The 25,370-nt window shown below is 46.0% G+C and overlaps 1 protein-coding gene across 1 annotated transcript in view; it reads right to left on the minus strand.

The window, feature by feature from the left end:
• The window catches only part of GPR39 (G protein-coupled receptor 39), a 199,180-nt gene extending 179,629 nt beyond the window's left edge, over positions 1-19,551 (minus strand). The window contains exon 1 of the mRNA XM_047722529.1: positions 18,519-19,551. Within this exon, the coding sequence (XP_047578485.1) occupies positions 18,519-19,374 (856 nt within the window). The 5' untranslated portion in view covers positions 19,375-19,551. The remainder of the gene's footprint in view (positions 1-18,518) is intronic.
• Positions 19,552-25,370: the final 5,819 nt, after the last annotated feature.

Consider the following 25,370-nt stretch of genomic DNA (forward strand, 5'->3'; position numbering starts at 1 on the left):
TCACATATTTTTTTTTTTTTCCTACAATTCTTTAAAGTTGTAAAAAAAAAAAAAATCAGGCCTACATTATAGGTATCACAAACTGTAAGAAACAGGCTTTGTCCATGTGTTTGCTTGGCCCCTGGCCTAAGCAAATGACGTGGTTGTGCACCAATGACCTCAGGCGCACAGGGTGGGTAAAACTCAGGAAAGCGGCTCAGGATCCTCTTATTTGAGTCGGAGTTGTGACCTGAATATACATAAGCATGAATCAGACATGACTAGTGAGAACTTGAGTACCTCTGTCCACCCCTTGAGGGCAGCCATGATCCTTATGGCCAGGAACTGAAAATGCCCCTTCAGATTCAGCTCAAATGCTGCTTCCTCCAGGAAGTCTTCACTGATTGTTAGAGCACACTCATCTTCCCCTCTTCCCCTCTTCACCCCTGCCACTCCCTGGTATACCAGGTACTCTGTGTGTGGCAACATTGCTTATGACAACGGCTGCTCACCTCCTCCTAACCAACACTTTAGCCAAACACTTCCACTGTCATTCTCTCACCCAAGCTTCAACTGTAGCCAGAGACAGAGGCTCTGAGGGGGCGAGCGTGGTGTCCAAAGTCTCATTACTAGGAGGAGGCAAACAGGACTTGAATCCGAAGCTATCTGACTCCTTTCAGCTCTCAGCTGCCTTTGGTTCTCTCTTTACCTGCTTGGCTGCTTTCCTGAGGGCTTGCAATTTCCTTCAAGTCAGGAGCCAGGCCTTAGATGCTTCTCTGGAGTCCTCTCAGACAGAGCGCTGTAACATAATGGCTGCTTGGTAAAGGCCTGGGTTTCACTCGGAGGTGGAAGCCCAGGCATGCAGGTTGAGGGGACACTAGAGACCCTTACAGTGCAGGGCAGGAGAGGACCATGAGGTAGCCACCACTCATGCCCACCCACAGGCCCGGGGACACTCCTTCAGACACAAGGACTGGTCAGTCCAGGAGGCGACACCGTGGGGGCAGACCCAGGGCCACACCTCACTTTCTGGCCTCCCCCAAGCCTCCGTGTCCTCCACCATGCACACCCCACCTCTCTCTTCCCAAGCTCTTTCCCATGAGCATCCACGAAGCATATGGTACAGTGCAAAGCTTTTTGAACTGTAGGTCAAGTCTTAGCAGGGATCGTAAAACCAATGTAGTGGCTCAGGCTGACGTTTTCATTCATGAAATGAATAGGAAACACCAAACTGCATTTCACATTCTCAGGTAACAGTGGGTGAATACTGCTTAGTGAAAATTCTGTCTACTGTGTGTACAAGCATACACGTGTGCATTTGTGTACTGTTTGCAATAGTGAAGGTCCAGCCACGGGGTGCCTGGGTGCCTCAGTGTCTGCCTTCTGCTCAGGTCGTGATCCCAGGGTCCTGGAATCAGCCCAGCCTCGGGCTCCCTGCTCAGTGGACAGCCTGCTTCTCCCTCTCCCTCTGCTGCTTCCCATGCTTGTGCACTCGCTCTCTCTCCCTCTCTCTCTGTGTCAAATAAATAAATATAACCTTAAAAAAAAAAAAAAGCCAAATAGTAACACCACAGGATCTGGATCTGGCCAGCCCTGGGTCAAACCCCCCTCTTCTACTTAATTGCATGTGTGACCTTAGGCAGGTTCCTTGAACTCCCTGCATTTCAATGTGCTTATCTGTAGAGAAAATAACTATACTGGGTCTTTGTGAGAATTCAAAGAATGGATATGCAAAAGCATCTTAGAACACCAGGCACAAAGCAAGTACTGAAAAGAGCACAGAGTTAGCTAACAGGGTCAGCACTCACAATCCTCACACTTCCCACTGCTGCGGAGATGAGGGTTACTGTTATCCCATTTGTCTGACAGAAACAGAGGCTGGGAGAGATGGGCAAAGCGGAGAGCCAAACCAGAACTCCATTTCCACCTCTTCTCTACCCACAAGGCAGCATTATCCCCTATCCCAGGAATTTCTTCCAGCCCAGGGGACTCCTTACTAAGTTGAATATAACTGCAGATATTACCTGCTACCAACATTCCAACGCTCTGTGATGAGGATTGACAAGACACTGTCTGGAAAGTACTCAGAGCGCCATGCAGACAAGTGCAATATAAATCCAGAATGTCATTTTAACGTTCTCATTATTATTACTAAAATGGGCAAAATGGAGAGAACACGATTTCAATGCCATGAGTTTTAATGGGTGTCAGGAATGTGGATTCTGGGAACAGTTGGTTACCACAGTGCCGGCATCTCAGATCAAGCAGCGTGGCGTAATTTCTCAGCCATCAACTTTGTTTATTTCACATTGAAAGTCATCTTTCCCTCCACAGGGCAGAGTTTTTTTGTGTGTGTCTTTGGAAATAAAGCTCAGCTTGATGACACTCTTCCAAAAATTCATTTTGATATATTGATTGTCCGGGCCAATAACACCCTGGCCTTACAGGTGCGTGAAGAAAACATCAGCGTGTTCATTTCTCAATAGCTCCCACCCGGAATGGGCTGCATGCAGGGCCTGGAGCTGCTCCGGCTCTTCCAGTAACTTCCCACTGAGGAAAGGTCAAAAGCAAACAATTTCAGAAGGGTAGGGACCCCAGGGAGTTTCTGAGCTGGAACTGGTCCAGCTGGGATGAGCACACAGCTAGGGCTATCCAAGAATGTTCCAGGGTCTCTTCAAAGCCATCAAGAATCACCTTTTCTGAGAAGTGAAGGCCGGGATGGTGGAGGGGAGGTGATCGGAGATGGAAACGAACCACGAGAGACTGTGGACTCTGAGAAACAAACTGAGGGTTTTAGAGGGGAGGGGGATGGGGGATGAGTTGGCCCAGTGATGGGTATTAAGGAGGGCACGGGTTGCATGGAGCACGGAGTGTTATACGCAAGCAATGAATCATGGAACACTACACCAAAAACTAATGATGTACTGTATGGTGACTAACATAACACAATATTAATTAATTAATTAATTAAACTTAAAAAAAGAATCACCTTTCCTGGGCTGCAACTGATACTCTGTGAAAAGAAACAGCAAACATATTTATGCTGCACCAGGCAATGCTGTATGATGGAGTGAAACGCAAACACCCATGCATCTTTACAGCAGAGAGGAGACTTCACAGATTTTCTAGTCCATGAAGTGCTGGAGACTAGAACCCAGATCCCCCTTTTGTGTTATTCCTATGGCGACTTTTCAGACAAATTCAAGTTTACCACTGCCGCCCCCCACGACAGGCTTCCTCGAAGAGATAAGCTGAGATGCTTGGAGGTTGATACACCCCTGGGCTTGCAAGAATTAAACCAAAGTTCTCTCCAGTCCCTGACCAGAACTCTTACTGCAACATGACAAGGTCACTATAGGAAACTAGATTTTATGGAGGACCTACTGCATGCCAGGCTCCGCTGACTGAAGACTCCACTGACTTCCCACTGAAGCTCAAATCAGCCCTTGAGGTTGACGGCTGTCCAACTTAGAGATGATGAAATTGAAGTTCTGAGCCACTTTGCCCAAGGTCACACATACTTGGAAGGGATGGAAAGGGGATCAGAACGTATGCCTTTTGTCATGTTCCATGGCATTTCTTCATAGCTTGGGAGTTAAGCTCATGGACCACATTCAATTTATACTTTCCACATCCATGTGCCACCTTAGAGTGGACCGAGAAAGGTCCTTCCAGAATACCGGGTCCTCATCCCTAGAATCCGTAAACGTTACCAGATAAAGAAAAAGGGTCTTAGCACATGCGATTAAGCTAAGGATCTTGATCCAGAGAGATAATCCTGAATGAACAGTGTGGGCCATAATTCCACAGATGGACCCCTAGGAGAGGGAGACACAGAGAGATCGACACACAGAGGAGAAGACAACGTGAAGACGGCGCAGGGAGAGATTGGAAGATGCTGGCCTTGGAGACTGGAGTAATGTGGCCACAGCCAAGGAGACCTGCAGCCACCAAACATTGGGGGAGTCAAGGGCAGGGAGTTCTTCCTCTGAGCCCCCAGAGGGTTTGGGTCCTGCTGGCATCTTGATTTTGACCTGGTAAAACAGACTTCAGACTTCCAGCCTCCAGAACTGGGAGAGCACACATTTCTGCGGTCCTAAGCCACCATGTGTATGGTACTTTGTGACAGGAGTCACGGGAAAGGAACATAGCACTCTTGCCATCATCACACCACTCAAGACAAAGTACTTGTGCACGTACAGTCCTGTCCGCTGATGGTGAAGGCCACACAGGTCCCACTCCCACCACCTGCTCTCTGCCCATAGCTCACACCAGGCTCCCCAGAGAAGGCACGAGGTGCTGGAGACTCCCGTCCAGGAACCAGCACCAGGAGGAGAAATGGAAAGACCGTGTTTTGGAGAGACCTTACTTCTCACCATGCTAGGAGAGCAAACAGTGACTGGACAAGGAATGGCATCTAGCTGATGTAAAAAATCAAAGACTGATGAGCGTTCCAACATGAAACTAAAATATTTGCTTCACAAAACTCTTCACAAGTGACTTTTTTCCTTCTTAAATAACATTTTCAATTTCCTGAAGGCAACGCATGAGCTCATTTACTCCCTAGTTTGCATGGTAAATATACTTGACCTCAAAGGTGGGCTTCTATGCCAGAAACAAGGAGTCCTGGCTAAAGGCTAGCATCATGGGAAGACCTAAGTGGAAAATGCCCGAGGAAGCAAAGGGCACGTGTGACTTGGAGGCACAGCCAAAGACCTTTGTGTTCTAGGCTGAGGTCCAGATAGAAATTGATTTTGTGGTGATGTCAAACTACAGTCTAATAACTGGTCAGTGGCCCAGGTGAATGGGTCAGGTTCCCAGGCAGGAAACCCACCTTCTGGATTTGGCATTAACCAGCCTCCCAACAGCCGCGGTTTGGAAGGGACAGACTCTGCTACTGGTCCCTGGTCCCCATCCCTCCAACTGGCTCACACACTAAGATGATCTGACCCCTGGGAAACATCAGCAAGGGGCAGGAGGAGGTAAGAGAGAAAACCCACAAGAACAGAGTATGGAAAAACTCAACAATGTTGGCACCAGTCTCCAAGATTCATAAGGCCCTGCAGGGGGTCTGTAGTCTGTGTTCCAGGGCTCAGTCACTGGCTCTCCTGTGAGGACCACACCTCTCATCACATGGACTCTTGCTGGCACTGTCCCGTTTTGCAGCCTCCTGAGGGAGCATAGCACAACTCAGGCCAGCCTGGGAAGAGTCGCCCCCGAGAATCTGACCTTTGCTAGAGCGACAACGATGGAGGATGCCTGAAGCTAATCTCACCGTGATTAAGCTTGAGCCCAAGCAGGCTGTCCCCAAAGTTCTTCCCCTAGATCCCTGAACAGCCTGGTTCTTTAGCCTTCCTCTGGCTCTGTGAGCTACTCCTTACACTTCCAGTGATTATCCTTTACTTCTGAATAAGTTAGGATCAGGTTTTGTGGCTTGTAGTCAAAGAACCTTAGGACAACTACAAAAAAGATCTCCAGGCCCAGCCTGCTTTTCCAGGCCCTTACCTCCCCGGCTCTCAGCCCTGGCCCCACACTGGATCACCTACAGAGCTGATATAATACAGACACCCAGAGCCCCATCCCCAAAGACTTTGATGTAAAGGAGAGGGGCGTGTTTAACACTCCACACTGGTTCTGTGTAGCAGGGTTGACAACCACCACCTCCCATGGCGCTGAACAGCCAAGCCTGTCCATTTACCATCATTAGGACCCATGGGACCAGCATCCCTTCCACTCCCATGCTCGTCACCTTGCCTCCCCTGCCTGCAACATACACCAGGGCTGCATTAGTCTTCCTGCACTCCTTCTTACCACTCCTCTTCTCTAAAGCCTTCCGTGATTCCCTATTGCCTCTAATAGGTACTGCGAATCCTTTATACCAGCACTTGACTTCCCTTTTATAAGATTCCATCTAGTTTCCAACCCAGATTCACTATTCACTGCTCCCCGTTAGGCCCCCAACTCTAATTCCAATTGTTCTATTACCTGTTGTCTAGACATACAGAGTCTTTAGTGCAAACAACAAAGCCCATTCCAGTTTCAACTGGAAATGAAGCTAACAGGGCTTTTTGTGGGGGTTTGTTTGTTTGTTTGTTTGTTTTTGTTTTTACATAAGCCCTGGGAGGGCCAGAGAATTGGGTATGCAACCAAGAAGCACATCAGACTATCCCACCAAACTGCCCATGGAGACCCTACCCAGAGAGGCACTGCCAACACCTGGCCTGGGATGCTATCCTTATTTCTTCCATCTTTGCTCTAAAAGTGACTCTGCTCTCTCTCAATGACACTTTGTCACCTACTGGCCCTGTTCCCAACGAGACTCCATGCGGTTGCTGCATCTTTCCATCAGTCTCTTCCAAATGAGCATCTCATGCAGGTGCAGATGATTGATGCTGCCCAGGCCCCATGCAGCACCTTAGCTGCAAGGGATGCTGGGAAATCAAGCTTCTGACCACTACCTTTGGGAAGCTGGACTTAAAGAGAGGGAAATCCTCCAAACACAAGAAGGATATTTAAATGCTGCCAGGTAGACTGAAAGCAAGACAAACATACAATAGACTTGGAATTGTGGGGGTTTTTTCTTGTCCATCCCTCACTGTCTGCAAAAAAGTTCCCCAGCTAAAAGACATCCTCTCTTAAGAGACTGTCTTCCTGTTTAGGCAAAGAACATGGACTTTGAAGTCAGATCCCAGCTCAGATCTCAATGGGTGAAGACCTAGAGCAATCTTGAGAAGTGGATATAATTCTACCCTCATGATGGTGCTGTGATACACAGGCCGGCCCCTAGGCTGGCTGGTCCCAGTCTTGGTGCAACTTTGGAAGCACAGTGCTTGAATCTTCATACCACATGAGAATAGGAAGGGCCTCCCTCCCTCATCATTTGACCAAAATTGAATATTCACTACTATGCAAATGGAGGCTGGGGTCCCGATTTTTTAAAAAAATAATGTGGGGGTACATGGGTGGCTCAGTCAGTTAAGCTTCCGACTGTCGATCTCAGCTCAGGTCTTAATCTCGGGGTTGTGAGTTCAAACCCCACACTGGGCTCTGCACTGGGCATAAAGCCTACTTAAAAATAAACAACCAAACAAACAAATAAACTAATGTGAAATTCCTTGAAGACAAGTATCCTGGGCAAATTCCTACATGTTACAACTGCACAGCAAGCTGTTCATAGTTCTGATTACAAATGGTGAGTTTAGCCATTCCCAGATCATCCTTTTCTGCTCCTTTTGAGTTAAAGAATGCCCTCTGAGTAGATAAAAGTATGAGAACATATTTTTAACATATGTAGCAATCACAGGGTCCTGCTTACAATACAGATCATAATTCAGTCGGTATAGGGTGCAGCTCAAAACTTGTCATTTTACAATTTCCCAGTTGATGCTGATGTTGCAAATCCGTACACCACACCGTAACTACCATGATTGTAGACATCTTTGGGGCGAGTGAAGTCCACTTAATTATTCCATGGAAAATTCTGGAGCCCAGAACCAGCTTACTTCAAAAACAGCCACTACCCCCACCCTTCATCAGGAGTATTTTTAGGTTTCCTTCTATAAAATTCCTTGATGCCCCAACTCTAGAAATACCAAGCTCCTTGAAGGGGGAAATCAGTGTCTTGATCTCTGCAGTCCAAATGAACCCTTGCACATTTTAGGCATTCATAAATACATAAACCACCAAAACAAAACTCAAAGGCCTGCTGGAGGAACAGCCAAAAGTCAGTCCGGGAAGGCTTCCCAGAGGAAGTGAGCCTTCCAAGAGATTTAGTAGTGAGAAAACCCCAAGGCCAAGAAGGAAAACAGACTGCTTCCACGGAAGTTTCCTTTATCCTCTGGAAAACAACCCTCAACCACCAAGGCCTCCCATTTGCCTCCCCTGTAGGGACAAACTTGAACTCAAAAAACAGTGACAACCCATCAGCTCTCCTTTAAATAAACAAAATATGCAGCTGTCATTTCAACATGGTATTTAATCTTTCAGAATTGCAGCACATAAAAAGCAAACCCATGAATTTCCCAAAAAGCTTTGTTTCTGCTGAGTTTATCATGTCCTCCAAAGAATAATAACACATAAAGTCAAAGACCAAATGACTTCAGCTCTGCCCAAACATCCCGTGTGTGGTGTTTCATTTCTAAGGTAATTTGGATTTCTTTCCCCTTCACTAGAGAAAGAAGATGGCTCTTCTCTACAAGTTCAATGAACCTCATTGCTCCCAACTGGGCCTGACTCCCATTTCTGCATGCCTTTGGGTTCATAGCCAGTTAGACATTTAACAAGTACATTAGCAATCTGACACCACTGCCTTGCCTCCTGATCCCCATCTGTCAGATGCTGGTAACACCACTGCTCTCCAAGGACCCAGCCACCCTTGAGATGCATAAAGCCGCGTGAGGAGACATCTACAAAGCCCCCAGCTGCCAGAATGGCTCTTACAGGAAGTGCGAAGAGGAAATTTTGTCAAGTCTTTCAGTTGGCAGAAACCCTCATGTCAGAAAATGCTAAAGTTTGTTAGCCCAAGATATCTCTCTTGTCACACTGGCTTTCAGCATTGGGTTTGGCTCCCTCCCCCCTTTTTCCACCTGGAGCTGGTGAGGGAGGCTCCAGGAAGCAGCAAAGCAGCCCAGACATTCCTTGCTTCACCAAACATTGATTCAGCACCTACTAAGTGCCAGGCTGTGAGGAAAAAGAGCTACTGAAAGGATGATAATTAGAAGATCAATCTACTGCAGTCTTCCTCTTTGACCACCAAGATTTCCAAGATTCCCAAAAATCTAGCTGGTGGGACTCAAACCCATACATTCTGAATTCCCCAGATAAGAATCTAAAAATTTAATGAAAATTCTTTTTGTTTAAGACTTTTTTATATTTATTGGAGAGAGAGCATGCAGAGTGAGAGAGAGAGAAAGAGCACAAACACAAGCAGGGGGGTGGGGAAGGGGCAGAGTGAGAAGCAGGCTGCCCACCGAGCAAGGAGCCCAATGGGGCACTTGATCTCAGGACCCCAGGATCATGACCTGAATGCAGGCGCTTAAACGACTAAGCCACCCAGGCACCTATCTAATGAAAATTCTGTGGTCCCCTGGACCTTGGTAAACATCCTATTCATGCAACACTTCACAGAGGGTCAGTAAATGGAAGTAAATCAAAGAATGGCCAGGCCAAGGGTGCAGTGTTTGGAAGGTGAGCCTTATCAGAGATACAGTTCTAGAGACTGGGCCTGGCTTCAAAGAAATAACTGAGGCAGGACATATGTTTACCCTGGAGCCCCCTTATCAGAGCTCAGGGAATGTATTCGTTTTTAACTGTTACATCATAAATTAATGCAAACCTAGTGGCTTAACACAAATCTATTTATTAGCTCACAGTTCTGTAGATCAGAACTCTAGACACAGTGCGGCTGGGATCTCTGTTTCAGCTCTCAAGTTATTGGCCAGGCTGAGTTCTCTTCTGGAGGTTCTTGGGGGAAATCTGTCTGAGCTCATTTGGGTCCCCACTATCTTACTGGCTCTTGGCTCTTCTGGGGTACCTACATTTCCTACCAGGGATCTCCTTAAACTCTGAAACCATGTGGAGAAATTCTTGCTCATCAAACCTCTCTATCAAACCCCTCGGAATCTCTGACTTTCCCTGTCTCTGACCTCTAGACCCAGATTTAAAGGGTCACGTGACTTGATTAAGCCTACAAGGAAAATCTCTCTATTCTAAGGTCAACGGATTTAGGACTGAATTACTTCTGCAAAATCCCTTCATGGCAACACCTCGATGGAGTCAGGGGAGCAGGTGCATGTACACCAGAGCCCAGGAATTTCCAGAGCCATCTGTGATTTCAGCCTACCACAGGGGAGGAGAGGAAAAAGGCAGATAAAATCACAGTGACTTCCCAAGGGTCAAAGTTTATGTGGTTTCCCTCCTTTCTGGAGCACCCGCGGTGTCAGGGGTTTTCAATCCCTGAACCTACAAAGTGCACAGCCACTGTGTCCTCACTCCCTAAGTAGGGAAGTTTGAAAAAAAATGAGTGTGCACTGTCCTTGGTCTCAGGGAGCTCCAAGAATAGTCGGGAGACCACATCTCCACCCCAATTTGAGAGATGTCTGAGATGGCTCGTCATTTGTAGGGAGTCCAGTGGGGGGGGGGGGCTTCACGGAAGAAGTAGGGACTTGAAATTGTGAAGAACAAGCAGGCCACTGCACCACGGAGACGGTTAGAGCTACCGCGACCTAGCTCGGCAACCTGGAGCTGCCTCTTGACTTGAGCCAAAGCAGTGCTGGGCAGCTGAGGTGTCTGTGCCAGGAAAACCCCAGGCTGAGTGGAGGGAGAGTCAGTCTCTGGCTGTGGAGGCCTGCGACACCAGCAAGACTGGAACAAACCAAGAGCCAGATCTCCGGCTGATGGCAGGAAGAATTAACTGGCAACAGCTGTTCTACCAGGATTTTGGCCCAAGGAAGGGTTTTCTCTTTTTCAATCTGGGAGCATGACTCGGTCTCCAACCTCAATGCAAGAAATGCCATCTCCGCAGGGGCGGCACCATCAGTTTGACTGCACTGCTGCTCCTTAACACCCTCCACGGGCTTCCAAGGAGAAATTTCAAGCCCCTTAGCTATGGTCTTCCCTGGAACTGGCTGTGTGGTAGGGGAGCTAGGCCACCAGGCTGAGCTGGAGATCCATTAAAGGAAGACATACGCAGTTTAGTGGCCCATTTTCACCCCTTCCTAAAGCCTGGCTTTCATGACAGTTGGCTAGTTGGAGAGGTCAAGCAATCCAGCTTCTGGCCTGAAAACAGATCAACCACGCACCTCCATACTAGGCAGGTCCTGCGTCTTGTCCACCTCCTCCCCCACCCCCGCCCCAGGGCAAGAAGCCTCATGACTCAGACAGGAAGGAGATGGTTACAAGTACATACAATTTAAGGAGAAGAGAAAACACGGGTTGAATGTCTTTTTAAATATGACCCTGACTGCATCCCACTTCCCTTGACCCTGAGTCCCCCGCCCCCTTAACAAGTAGGCAAAGGGGCCTGCTAGGAACTTGCTGTGAGCGCTGTCTCCCTGCATTAACGTCTTATTAAACAGAGCTTAACCAGGACTGTTAAACATCACCCTAATCACTTTCATTTCACCGTTACTTCTGGCAGGTACATATGGTGAAAGCCGGTGCCGGCCAGCCAATTCACACAGACTACGTCTTTGCTCAGGGGACAGAAAATCCAGAGTGTCCTCCAGGGTGGCCTGACTTCCTGGGAAACGGGGAGGAATCAGATTCTTTTCAAAGAGGCATCTTTGGTTCAGACTGACCAAAAGGATTGTGAGGTATGAGACGCGTCTAGAGGAGCACATGCCCGAGGCAAAACAGAGTATCGCTTCCCAATGCCAAGCTGAGACCCGTCTATTTATTTGTTCCGCCCCACAAACAGCCATTGAACAGCCACGGTGTGTGGGGACTGTCCTGGGACGGAGGTATAGTGCTGAGCAACATTAGGGAGAGCTCCTGCTCTCAAAGAATTCAAAGAAAAACATCAATCAAATAATCTCACAGTTCAACTCGTAAAAGAAAAATCAGGAAAAAGAACGTAAAGAGGAAAAGAAATAAAAATAAAATTGTGACTGTGAGTCTTGTTTCAAGGGAGGTTTAACCAAGTCTGGGAGGAGGAGCCAGGCTTCCTGGGGAGGGGTGGGCTATCTGAAGACGTTAACTCGATGAAGGGGCCAGATGCGGGGGCAGGTAGAGTACTGAATGAGACAGAAAAGTGTTTCAGCCCGGCGAGATAACGTGCACCAAGGCCAGGGGGTAGGAGGGAGCCTGACTATGAGTTGTTGGAGGAACTGAAGGGGGCCGGTGGGGTGGAGCAATTAAGGGGTGTCGTGGACTGAATCTTGTCTCCCCAAAATACATACGTTGAAGCCCTAACACCTGCTGGGACAGTGTATGGAAATGGGACCTTCAGGGAAGTAATTAAGTTAAATGAGGTCGTAAGGGTGGGGCCCTAATGTAACAGGACTAGTGTCTTTATAAGAAGAGATACCTGAGGTGTATCTGTCGGTCTCTTTGTCCTTCCCCCCATGCATGCACACAGAGGAAAAGCCAAGTGAGGATCCGTAAGGAGACGACTACTTGCAAACCAGAAACCCACTCTACCAGCACCTTGATCTCAGATTTCTAAGCTTCTAGAACTGTGAAAAGAGTTACTATCTGCTTTTGAGCAGATAGTAACTCAAGCTCAAGCAGATAGTAACTGTGGTGTTTTGTCATGACAGCCATGCCGACTAAGATAAGGGGAGAACTGCCCTCCATCACGTTGGAGAAGCAGCTGACCACAAGGGATCTGACGTCAAGGATGTTGATCCTTGACCTAAGAGCCATGGGAAGCCATTCAGAGGTTCAGATTTGATGGGGCTGGGGTTGAGGGTGTCAGTTAAATCCCAGTGGCTCTGGCATGAAGAAGGACAGCTTGGACAAATGCAGGAGCCCATGCAGCTAGCTATTCCTCCACTGAGGACACATTAATTCAAGATCTCTCACCTGGAGAGCATACTTGTGGGAAATAAACAAAGTAGGAAAGGCATTCCAGAAGCTCATGCTCTTCAAAGGTGCTTGCAAAGAATGGTGCTCTGCAGAGAGAGGGCCCAGGTATGGCTGAACATTTATCTGTGTACAAGACCTAACAGCAGCAGTGATGACCAGTCTTCCCTCCGGGGCAAAGAAGGCAAGGACTAGAGGTGGAGAGTTGATCGGGTTGTCCCAGGGTTCCAGAACAGCAGCAGAGGTGGACAGAAGGAAAAGGCAGTGAGAGATGATAGCATCATTCAAGTGGATGGGGATCTTGATCAGGGCACTAGACAGGGGACCTTGTCTAGTGGGGCAGGTTGGGGATGCTTGACTCCTAATTCAATATTCTTCCTCTGTGCTGTCTCCACTCACAAATGGCTTTTATTCTGAGTGGTTTTAGCATTAATAAGCTGAATACTTTGCTTGACTGAGGCTTCTGCTGCCTTATTACACTTTGGCAGCCCCCATGAGGCATGCAACTAAGACAGATGAACAGGCAAGCTAATGAATGGGGACTGGGATTCCAATATCGCCTTCCACAGGAACTATGCATCTCTCCAACAGAGAAATGAAATCTTTGAGACAGCCTGATTATAAAAATAAAGCAGCATTATTATATTTGTCTGCCAGGCTGCTCACAGGACACTTGGAATTTATGACAGAGATCACAAATAGAAAAATACACATGAAATACTATTTATTACAACCACATCTACTCCAATAAATTCTTTTCCAGAGTAGAGACGGTAACCCGAACACTTGAGGCAAAACTTTTTCCTGCAACATCCAAACATTTGAGCCAAAATAATATCTTACATTTAAAAAAGCACTAAGTTCATTTTGATGGTATTTCCCCATGAGACTGCACCAGCAATGGTCTTTATGACAAAGAAATAGCCTTTGATAAGAAATTTAATGACATAAACATGCCTGTAAGACCAGTTTTTAAACTAATCAAGAGAAAGCAAGTACAGTTGATCCCTAAAGAGGTTAAGAACGCCAACCCTTATGCTCTCAGAAAGCTGCATTCAACTTTTTTTAAAGCATATTTATTTATATTGTGTGATATTAGTCACCATACAGTAGTATATCATTAGTTTTTGATGTAGTGTTCCATGATTCATTGTTTTACATATAACACCCAGTGCTCCATTCAATACATGCCCTCCTTAATACCCATCATGAGCTTCACCTATCCCCTTACCCTCCTCCCCTCTAAAACCCTCAGTTTGATTCCAGGAGTCCGTAGTCTTTCATGGTTCGTTTCCCCTCGATTTCCACCCCTTCATTTTTCCCTTCCTTCTCCCTCTCCTTGCTATTCCTTATGTTCTACATATAAGTGAAACCATAGATAATTGCCTTTCTCTGCTTGACTTATTTCACTTAGCATAATCTATAGTTCCATCCATGTTGATGCAAAAGTTGGGTATTCATCCTTTCTGATGGCTGCGTAATATTCCATTGTATATATGGACCACATCTTCTTTATCCATTCATCTGTTGAAGGGCATTCAACTTTTGACTCTCCCAAAACTAAACTACTAATAGCCTAGTTTTTTCCAGAAGGCTTACCAAAAACAACCAGATGATTAACCCACATTTTATATATTATATGCATTATATACTGTATTCTTACAATAAAGTAAGCTAGAGAAAAGGAAACACCATTCAGAAAATCATAAGAGAAAATACACTTATGGTACTGTACCGTATTTACCAAAAACACACACACACACACACACATTGTAGTGGACCCACACAGTTCACACCCCTGTTGTTCAAGGGTCAACTGTATTTAAAATTCGTTTGGCACCTTAGAACCATCTTAAGGCCTCCATTTTCATGTAATCAGTTGATATACACTAGGGTATAGGGATTGATTTTTCAATTACTTATATTTTGCGGGAATGGTCTGCACACAAGGGGCAGAATTTCATGAAGTCGAGACAGGGGAGCTAGAGAAACACGAATCACATGGCAAGTTACTAACAAAGGAAGGTCTGGCCAAATTAGACCAGTTAATCCTGAAAGAATGGAAAATTGACAAGAATGATGCCAGGAGAGGCCCTTCAGTGAGGGTGATTTGAATAGCAAAGAATTTGGAGAAGCCCTTGGAAGAAAGCCCTCTTTACCATCTTGCTGAGAAAATCAAACACAAAGACAATCATGTAATTTTGTCAGAAAAATTATGCCCTCAAAAAACGCACTTGTATCATTCTGGAAAAATTATTACAAGAATTAACATAAAATTATAAGCTACATTTCATAAAATAGAAGGCAAATTTCTTTTCAGGAATTGCCCTTTCGTTTTTCATGATGAAGTCCCAATCAGACCTCTTTCCACATGAAATTTGGGACTCAGTTCTAAGGAGTTAACTTTAACCGTTCTTTTTAGGTAGTAACTGTCCTCAGGTAAAGAGGACCTACAGTCAGCATTGCAGCTGCTCCTCCTCGGCCCCTCCTTTCTGACTTGCACACCCAGGAGACATGAAACCCAGAGGACGCAATTCTCAGCTCATTTTCTCTTCTTCTCCCTGGGCACCCCACACATACCTAAATGCACATCAACCTTCTTTTTAGAGCAGTCCATTATAGCAGCAACTCTTCATCTTTTTTCCACCCAGATACACATGATGGATGATATCCATATTCAAGACATTCTCCCACGAGTAACCCAAGTTTACATTGCAATTCCTGCCCCTACACTCAATTCCCCTTTCCCTGACTCAGGAGAGCAAATCAGAATACAAAGGCGTGTCATTATTATAGAGTTCTGAACCTTGTATGATGTTTCTGTAATTTTGTAATTTCATGATTATCTATAGAACTTTTTTTTTTCTAGGAGGTAAGTATAACCGAGTCCCAACCACCTTAAGCTCTTGAAAGTTACCAATTAAAACTACACTTCTTTCAAACTTCTCTGTTGTTCCACTTCGAGTGGGTGACATTGGACAGTAAGCCAGGTGTGCAACAGATGCAAACTTGGTGAGTTCGAGGACCCAGATGGGACGCATGGTGTCAATAACTCCAAGTGAGGGTCAAAAAGATAAAACGGAAGGTCTGGGAAAACCTTTGGAAAAGAAGGTTTCTGTTGCATATTCTGAACATCCAAGGAATAAAGAGCCAAATGCAGGAGTTCTTCTTCTCCAGACTAACAAACTCTCTTTGGCATCAGGCAAGTATTACCGCGGCCATATTTGCTGTAACCATCCAAAAGGAAATATGCCTCCTACTGGTTTCTCACTGAGCTGACAAGAGGCAAGAGACACTCACGTTCCTCAGAATGTGCTCTTCTACATTACTATCGTTTTTCCTGCAAACTGCTTGAGAACCAGGAGGCGCCCCCGCCCCTCTTTCTCTCCCTGATTTCCCAATTTGTTTTCATGATCTGCCTAGCCCAGCACCTCGACCAGACTGAGGCACAATTGCCAAAGTGCAGAAGGGGAAATTAATATTTTCTACATAGACTCTCTCATCTTGGGTAGATTTATGAATTTTGCTTCTGTTGTGCAGAAGTTAGCATTTTTAACAATGAGGGGGGAAAATCCTTAATTGTTTTTTTATTGCCTCAAGAGCTCCAAAGACATCTTGTGCTATGTCGTCATTTACATTTCACATTAAATGCAAAATATGTTTGAAAGGAGCAAATATTTGTTTTAATTTGATACATCTGTTAATTGAAATGCTAAAAAGACAGCTAAATCACTATACTAAATTCAGCGATTTGTAAACAACTTATATATTCTGTTGTTCTGGGTTAAAAATGCCCCAAAGCCCAAGTTTTATGAAACCCACCAAGTAAATTGCATTGTATTAATCTGATGGAAGCAGGCCATGATTTTTTCCTCTTCACTCCATTAATTTATTTCCTAACTTGAGTTAATCAGTGAGGTTCCTATTTTTAAAAGCTCTTTGAAATTCTTTGGGAGGGGGATATTTGCAATAACTGCCTTGAAAATCTACTGCAGAGGAAATTTACAAACGGTAAATTCCCCCAAGACATTATCACGCATTGAGCACCTGATTGCCAGTCAACAATCTTTATGCCTGGGGAAGCAGTGGGCGATTAATACATAGTTGTTATAAGAAAGAAGGAGAGAACTAGAAGGAAAGAATGAGAGAGCAGCAGGGAGAACGGACTCATTCCAGGCAATTGCTAACTGGATGAGATGATCCCCAAGGTCCTATTCATTTCTAGGTAAAAGTCTGTGGCATTCCAATTTGATGCTACAAAATGAAGACTGACTGCAACTTGGAATAATACCCATGGAGGGCAGGGGGGAAATAAAAAAAAATACCCACTCTTCAGAGAAATAATAATAATAATAAACCTACAGAGATTGGTCCAACAGAGAACGAAGATAAATCAATTATTTTTCCTTGGTCAAATGAAACCTTAATTCCTAAATTAGAGTGGGAGAGAGTACACTGTACTCAAAAAAGGGGAGGGGGACAGGGGGAGAGAGGATTAATTCACACTAAGGTATAAATTACTGCTAAAAGTTTAAGATATGCTGAAGGGCATATGGGGGAAGAGAGAACTAGCTTTTCCATGAATGTTCAAGCCTATCTACTAGCTACTCCTTCCTGGACTCCTCTGGGCAGCAGGAGGTAGGTAAGAGAGAGTAAGTTGGGTTGGGTGCCCTGCCCAAGTCCCTGGACAGATGTCAACACCTGCTACAGACTCCTTAAAGCCAACTTCCACAAAAGCTGGCCCTAGGAGGCAGCAGCACCACCAATCTAATCACCTTCCTTGTCAAAGTCCTGTTTTGTTTCATTTTCTGTTCAACACGAGCCTGTGTGAACCACCCAGAGCCTCTCCTCTCCTGGCCCTGAGGAGGAAGGTCAGAATGTGGGAGCTGTACTTATTTGAACTAGATCTTCTCTTCTCTAAGCCTCAAATTCCTCCTCTCTGAAATGGAAATATAAACCACCTACTATAGCCCCTGATGCCAAGTAGGCATCCAGAAATTGCAAACCCTCTCCTCTCATTTCACACAGACACAGGAAGTCTAAGTCAGCTGTAGGGACATAGCAGAACCCAGGGGCAGGCTCTTTCCATCCCTCGTCAAGCGCCTTCGAATTTCTCTCTCCTGTCAACCCCCTGGCCCTGAAACCTGTTACTCAAGTTTCCCACACCAAAACAAACAGCACCATGATTTATTCCTTTTCCTGATGCCACACTGGAAAGGGCCCGGTGGACCGTGAGCTCCTTCCTCCCTGACATACGCAAGGACCCGACTTGAAATGTTTGCACCACAACGAAAGTTTGGAAAACAAACAGTTTTCTCAGCTCGGCATTGAGTATTTTGGATGATCAATCAAGTCCCAGAAATCTGGGACACCAGATTTTCTGGATCAGACAAACAGGCCGGCAGTCTCTGCCATGTTTCTCGGTTCTGATAAGGAACAAAACCACCACAGCAGAAACTCAAGCTCTATCCTGAGGAGCGTGTCTGAGAGCTCCAGTTTCATAGGACTTGGGTAGGTCACTGGAGGGGGTGAGGGGGAAGAGAATGTAGCTGCCACCTGGAGAGTGTGTGCTCCTGACAGCTTGCTTCTCCCAAGGAGGAGAAAAACGGGAACAAAATCGAATTGCCTGGGTAAGGTTCTCCAGGGTAAAGAGGGCTGGAGAAGAACTCTCCCTTTTATCTCCACAGAACTTCTCAGAGGACTTTCACCTCTCCCCGTTACCTATTTTGTCCCTCAGTATGTTTAACTCCATTTGACTCAAGATATTTTGTGAGTCACAGAGCTGCTGTTCTGGAATGCGCGCAGATGCTGACTCCTGGCCTAGTGCTCTTTCACTGCATCCCAAGTTCCCAAAACATACAAAAGAAATACTCAGAGGTTCCGAACCATGCCTCCTCAATCTCAGCAAAGGGAAGTATACAGATTTAAGACCACACCTGTGGTTCTGAAGAGCACAGGCAGTGGCGGGTGGGGGAGAGGGAAGCCAGCGCCCAGGTCGCCCTCCACCCAAGACTCACTCAGGAAGATGATGGTCTGCCTCCTGGCTGTCCTGCTCTCCTCGCTCTCCGACTTCTTCAGCTGAGGCTGCTGTCCCTTCCTGGTCCCCCCAGCCTGGCCGCTCCTCATGAGCACCTGCATCATGTTCCAGCACATGAAGGCCACGGAGACCAGGACCAAGAGGTAGATGACGAAGGCGCTGAAGATGCTGGACTGGAAGACGGTCCAGCGGCTGGAAAGGTTGGTACAGATGGACATGTTGGAGGTCTCCGGGCGCTGGTGGTGGTGAGTCTGCGAGCGGTTGCAAGGCAGACCCCGGTGATTGGGCACGTTCACCAGGGGGTACTCAGTTCCCATGGCAAAAAGCAAAGGCAACGCCACCAGGGCGGAGGTGACCCAGACAAAGCCAATCAGCAGCTTCACCTGGCAGGGCCCCGACACAGCTTTGTACCTGAAGGGGTGGCAGATGGCCACATAGCGCTCAAAGCTGAGCGTCAGCACGTGGAGCAGGGTGGCATAGCTGCAGGCCTCGAAGAGGAAAGTGTGAATCTTACAGGACAGGGCATAGCTGGGCGTGGTCAGGGGGTTCCAGATGATGCTGTAGAACTCCATGGGCATGCCAATGAGGAAGACCAAGATGTCCGAGCAAGCCAGGCTCACCATGTGATCCGTCACCTCCTTCTGCAAGTAGCCTTTCTTCTGCAGCACCTGCGTGACCCGAATGGTGACACTGTTCCCCAGAATGCCCACCACGAAGATGGCCAGGTACACCAAGACGAGGGTGATTTTGATCCAGGTGGCCACCTCGAACTCAGGGACGTGGGTGTGATCTATGACATGGGAGCACTCACTGCTGGGGCCCTGGGGCGAAGCCATGAGGATGAAAACCGGGCCACCAAGTCCAAAGACCTCTTCGACTTCCCTTCCTCCTCCTCCCAGCAGAGCCCGGAGTTCTGGGCTGCAACTCACCAATGAGGGCCCAGAGCGTTCTCTTAATCACCTGGAAAAAGTAACTTAGTATTTCTGGTGCTTTCAGGGTAACTTCCTGGAGTAGCTCAACCTAGCAGGGGCCTGGGAGGCGCCGGAGGGTGGAGTTTGGGGAGTGTGTGTGTGTGTGTGTGTGTGTGTGTATGAGTGAGGCGGGGAGAGAGCGGAGGAAGGAGGTTCCAATCTCCCGGCGCGGGGTGTGGCTCCTGCAGACCCCGCCCCACCCCCTAGTGTCCGCCCTTCTCCTCCCGGGTCCCCCTGCGGGGCAGCCCTCCGCCACCGTCCCCGCAGCGTGCCGCTCGAGGGCCCCTACCCACCCTCCCGAAGCTCCCACTCGGGAGCTGCTAGCGGCCCAGTGGTCCGAGATTAATCATTAACCTCCGCTCGTTGTGCTCGGCGGCCCCCGCGCTGACCCAGCCCAGGCGCGGGGTTTGACTCAGCGCGCCGGCACGGTCCCGAAACCAAATCTTGGCTCGGGAGCACCGGGCAACGGGTCGCCCCGCCGCCCACGCCGCCACAGCCGCCCCAGCGGTGACCGCCAGCCCGCACGCGCATTCCGGGGAGTCACGGCCCGGCGGAAGCTGGAGTTGCATGCGCTCCAAGGTCGAGGCTGGCAAAGACGAACTTGCCCTCTCCTGCCCGGCTGTCCCCTCAAATGCTGTGCCATGTCAGCTTGGGGGCGGCTGGACCTGGGTGCCTGTCTCCGCGGCCAGACAGTTGGCCCCGCCGCCCTGGGGAAGCCAGCAATTGCTCGCCTTCTCGGTGCCCTGCCTTCCGGCAATCGGGGTGTTCCCAGCGCAGCGCTGGGCTGTGCGCTCCCTCACGAAGTCAAGCCCCAGGCAAGCTAATTGCAGGCCCATGAAAGCTCTGCCTTTCTCCAAAGCCTCTTGTTCTACCGACCGCTCTGGCTGGCCTTGCTGGGAGGCAGGGGAGGAGCGCAGCTCTTTCCTCCGGGTTGCGCTCCCTGGCGCAGGCCCTTCTCCCCACAGCGGACAAGGGGAGTCTTTAACTGAGGACAAGTATATGTATAAGATGTCACACTTCTCCAGGTTGTCGCTGATGGGAGATGCGTCCTTTCGCAGGAAGCTATGACCAGGACATCAAGGCCATCCCCAGGGGGACATAGCATAAAAATGGCATTAAGGATCAGGCCATTTTCCCTCTCTTCAGAGAGAGGAAAACCTCTAATGGGCTTATTTCAGCTTCTAATTCCAAAATCACAGATAATGGAGATGGAGAAGTAGGGGCTGTCCTATGCACTGTGGAGTGGTTAGCTCCTACAAGGACCCCCACTGCCCTCCCAATAGTGATGGCCAAAAATGCCCTCAGGCATCCCAAATGTCATTTAGGGGAACAAAATCACCCCAGTTGGAAAACCACCATCCTGAAGGAAGAAAATGGGTCCCCTTTATGTGTCCACCCTGAGGGTCTAGCTGAGGCTCTGTGCTAAAACCGTTCTTAAAATATCACAGCAACCACCCTCTGATGTGATTGTTTTAAAGATGAAGAAACTGGGTGTCCAGAGGATAAGTGCTTCCCCAAGACCATAAAAGAGTCAGCAAAGAGCCTGAAAGTGAGCCCAGACCTATCAAACCCTAAGTCCACACTCTTAACAGGAAGGGGATTCTGGGATCACCATAGGCCCTATGGAAGTGAATCCTGAATGATTTGCATAGAGACATAGGGATTGTATTTTCTGAATCCAAACCTGGACACATGGTCTGAGAACCTCAGGGAATATTTGATTTTGACACTGTTTAGGAAAAAAAGAAGGGGGATTCTATGGCCAATGATCTTTACAATGAACATCATACCTGGTTATAGTTATTTTGTCTATTTGAGCTCTCTGCGTTAAATTACAAACTCCAAAGCCAAGAACTCTCTCTTCTCCTTCTCTGACACCCCTCCACAGCTACATCAATACTATGTTTTGTCAAACCACCCTTTTCACGTGTGCTATTTGACCTACTTGCTGGCTGGGAAATTCATAACTCATTTCCTTATTAGTGCACTGGGCTTAGCTACATGATTGTCATGGCCTTAAAGTTGTCCCACAAAACACACAGGATGTGTGTGGTCTCTTGAGGCTTTCTTAACTGCCCATCAGAGTCCTCCATGGAGTGCTTTGCAAAAGGTGCTGGCTGTTTGCTATCGCAGAGAGAATGAGAAGCTCTAGAAAGAACCTTCCCACCAGCAGCAGCAGCATATGTACTCAACTTCAGCTCTGCCCACTTCCTTTTCCTCGACAGAAAACAAGCTGGGAAGCTCACAAGTATCCACCCCAGACAGATCCTTTGACCCCCTCCTTTGTTATTCCCTAAACCCCTATTGCATGCCAGGCATTTTCACGTAATTCATTTCTTTCAATCCTCATGAGGCTAGAAGGAGGATATCATTATCCTGTTTGCAGACGAAATGATTGAGGTTCAGGGGACCTAAGTGACCTGCCAGAAAGAGTCAGAGGTAGGATTTGAACTCAGTCTGCCTGGCACCGAAGCCCTTTCCACTCTGAAATGCTCTCTGTGTGTGCAGCACAAGGCTGTGCCAGGCTAGGCAGGGGCATGTTAGGGAAAGGAATTTTTGTTCTTCTCTCCCCAACTGCAGCATGCCAATCATCCCCCAACATATTTGATAATTGCAATTTGTTCTGCTCAGACAAGATTTCCATTATTTGTCCAATTTCTTTCATCAAAGTTTTTGCTCCCAAAGTGTGAACAAAGATTACAAATGCATCTTCAAACCGTGAGAATTGAGCTAATTAAATTTTGTTCCTTACAATGCAGATGGAAACACGTATTTTGAACCAAAGTCCAGGAGAATTAAATTTTCATTTCACCTTTGCTTTTCCTAAGACCAGTTAAAAACTGTTTGATGTGCTCTCACTTGTTGATAACAGACTGGTGTAACACCTGGCCTGGGTCTGTGTAATCTAGATGTATTTTATTAGCGTTTGTAGAGAGGGGGAAAAAAAAAAAGGAATGGAAAGTGAGACAAAAGAATACTTTAGGTACCCTTTGATATCATCTCTCCTCAGATCCCTCTGGGGTCTTCAGAAATTTATCCTCACATTTCACATATTCTAGGTGACCTTTGAGGTCATGTAGGCTAGGCCTTCACATGTTTTTTTGGCACTGAATCTCATTTTTAAAATGAAATATTACACTGGCACTCAAAGTAAACACACACACACACACGCATACATATATATTGTATTTTTATAAATTTAAATTATTTCAGATGCTCAAATTTTTAACGTTTACTCAATCAACAACTTATACTCTAAAAAGTAACTCCTTGTTTACAAAGGTTAATGGTATAATCACAGTGACTATTCTAAGCTACAAAGAAAACTTCAATAATTTTCAAAAAGTATAGCATAGATAACTTTATTTATAATGCAGTGTCACTAAGAAGTAATAACAGAACCAGAAAACTGAAAGTTAAAACTCTAAAACTCTACCATCTCAAATTTTTTTTTTTTTAAAAAAGATCTCTGAAACAATTGTTGGTCAGAGAGAAAACCCAAACCAAAATTGCAAAATTAATATTTAAAGAATATTAAACACAAAAATACTGCATATCAGTAAGCCAAACAAAGCTCAAAGTCACACAGAGCTAGAAAGTTGCAACCACTGAGTGAAGACGCTTCACTGACCCAAGCCTACAAAGGCCAGTCCTTCCAAATAGAACTAAATCAGCCACAGAGCTTGACAAAAATACTGACTTCAGCTCTCTAATATGGTAATCACTAACCACACATTGCTAATTATACCTGAAATACAGCTAGTTCTAACTGAGATGTGTTGTAAACATAAAATATGCACCACATACTGAAGACTTTATTTGAGAAAAGGAATATAAATTTGTTTTTATATATTGATTTCCTGTTGAAGTGATACAATGGCTATAGGGGATTAAATAAAACATATTAAAAATAATTTCGTATCTTTTTTTTGTTTTTTTACTTTTTTCATGCAGCTACCAGGATATTTTAAATTATATTTGGCTTGCATCTGTGGCTGGCATGATATTTCTATGGAACCGTGATATTATAAACAGATAAAAGAGACAGTCCAAGGAAAAAAACGAGTACTTACAGGAATTTTGTTTATGATAATGGTGGCATTTAAAATCAATAAGGAAAGATGGATTGTTCAATAACTCTTGTTAAGATGACAGGTTAGCCATCTTGAAACAAAAAAGAAAGTTGGATACCTACTTCCACACTTTATTATAACAGAAATTCCAGGTGGATCAAAGATTAAAGTCTTTGGATTTTAATCATTAAGGAAATCATTAAATGATAGAATAAAGCACTAGAGAATTTTAAAAACCAAATTGGTTTTTAATCTTATGACACAAATCCCAGAATCTATAAAGAAAAAGGTTGATAGGGACGCTTGGGTGGCTCAGTGGGTTAAGCGGCTGCCTTCAGCTCAGGTCAAGGTCCCAAGGTCCTGGGATCAAGTCCGGCATGGGCTCTCCTTGCTCAGCAGGGAGCCTGCTTCTCTCTCTGCCTCTGCCTGCCTCTCTGCCTGCTTGTGTGCTCTCGCTCTCTCTCCTTCTCTCTGACAAATAAATAAATAAAATATTTTTTTAAAAAAAGGTTGATAAACTTTATTTCATTAAAAATAAAGTTCTGAGGGCACCTGGGTGGCTCAGTGAGTTAAGCCTCTGCCTTCGGCTCAGGTCATGATCTCAGTGTCCTGGGATCAAGCGCCCGCATCGGGCTCTCTGCTCAGCAGGGAGCCTGCTTCCCCCCTCTCTGCCTGCCTCTCTGCCTACTTATGATCTCTGTCTGTCAAATAAATAAATAAAATCTTTTAAAAATAAATAAATAAATAAAACTAAAGGTCTGTAAGGCAAGAAACACTGTAGCCAAATATAAATGACAGATTTCAACAGATTTTTCTTTAAAAACTTGGTAAGAGCCAAGAAGCCCTTTAACAGATGAATGGATAAAGAAGATATGGTCCATATATACAATGAAATACTATGCCTTCATCAGAAAAGATGAATACCCAGCATTTGTATCAACACGGACGGGACTGGAGGAGATTATGCTGAGTGAAATAAGTCAAGCAGCAAGAGTCAATTATCATATGGTTTCACTTACTTGTGGAGCATAAGGAATAACACAGAGGACATTGGGAAAAAGAGAGGAGAAGGGTGTTGGGGAAAATCAGAGGGGGAGACAAACCGTGAGAGACTGTGGACCCTGAGAAATAAACTGAGGATTTTAGAGGGGTGGGGGTGGGGGTTTGGGTGAGCCTGGTGGTGGGTATTAAGGAGGGCACATATTACATGGAGCACTGGGTGTGATGCATAAACAATGAATCTTGGAACCCTGAAATAATAAAGTTAAAAAAATAATAAAAAAAAATAGAATAAAAACTTGGTAAGCTGATTCTAAAATTTTAAATGTTAAGAGCCAAGAATGAGCAAGATATTCTTATTAGGTGAGAGGATTTGCTCTACCAGATATCAAGACTTATTATAAAGCTATAGTTTATAAGACAGTATGGTGGGCACCTGGGTGGCTCAGTTGGTTAAGCATCAGCTTTGGCCCAGGTCATGACCCCGGAGTCCTGGGATCGAGCCAGTCGTTGGGCCCCTTGTTCAGCAGGGAGTCTGATTCTCCCTCTGCCCTTCACCCCACTTGTGCTCTCTCTCTCTCAAATAAATAAATTAATAAAATCTTTATATATATATATATATATGTATATGTATATATAAAGGCAGTATGGTTTTGATGTAGGGATAAACAAAGAAAAGAATGATACTGAAGATGTAGCATAGAAATAAGTCTACACGTAAATGGACAGGATTTACAACAGATGAAACTAAGGCAGTGCAGAAGAGATGGTCTTTTCCATTGATGTAGC

This window comes from Lutra lutra, chromosome 3 (genome assembly GCF_902655055.1).
Source record: "Lutra lutra chromosome 3, mLutLut1.2, whole genome shotgun sequence".
Classification (NCBI taxonomy): domain Eukaryota; kingdom Metazoa; phylum Chordata; class Mammalia; order Carnivora; family Mustelidae; genus Lutra; species Lutra lutra.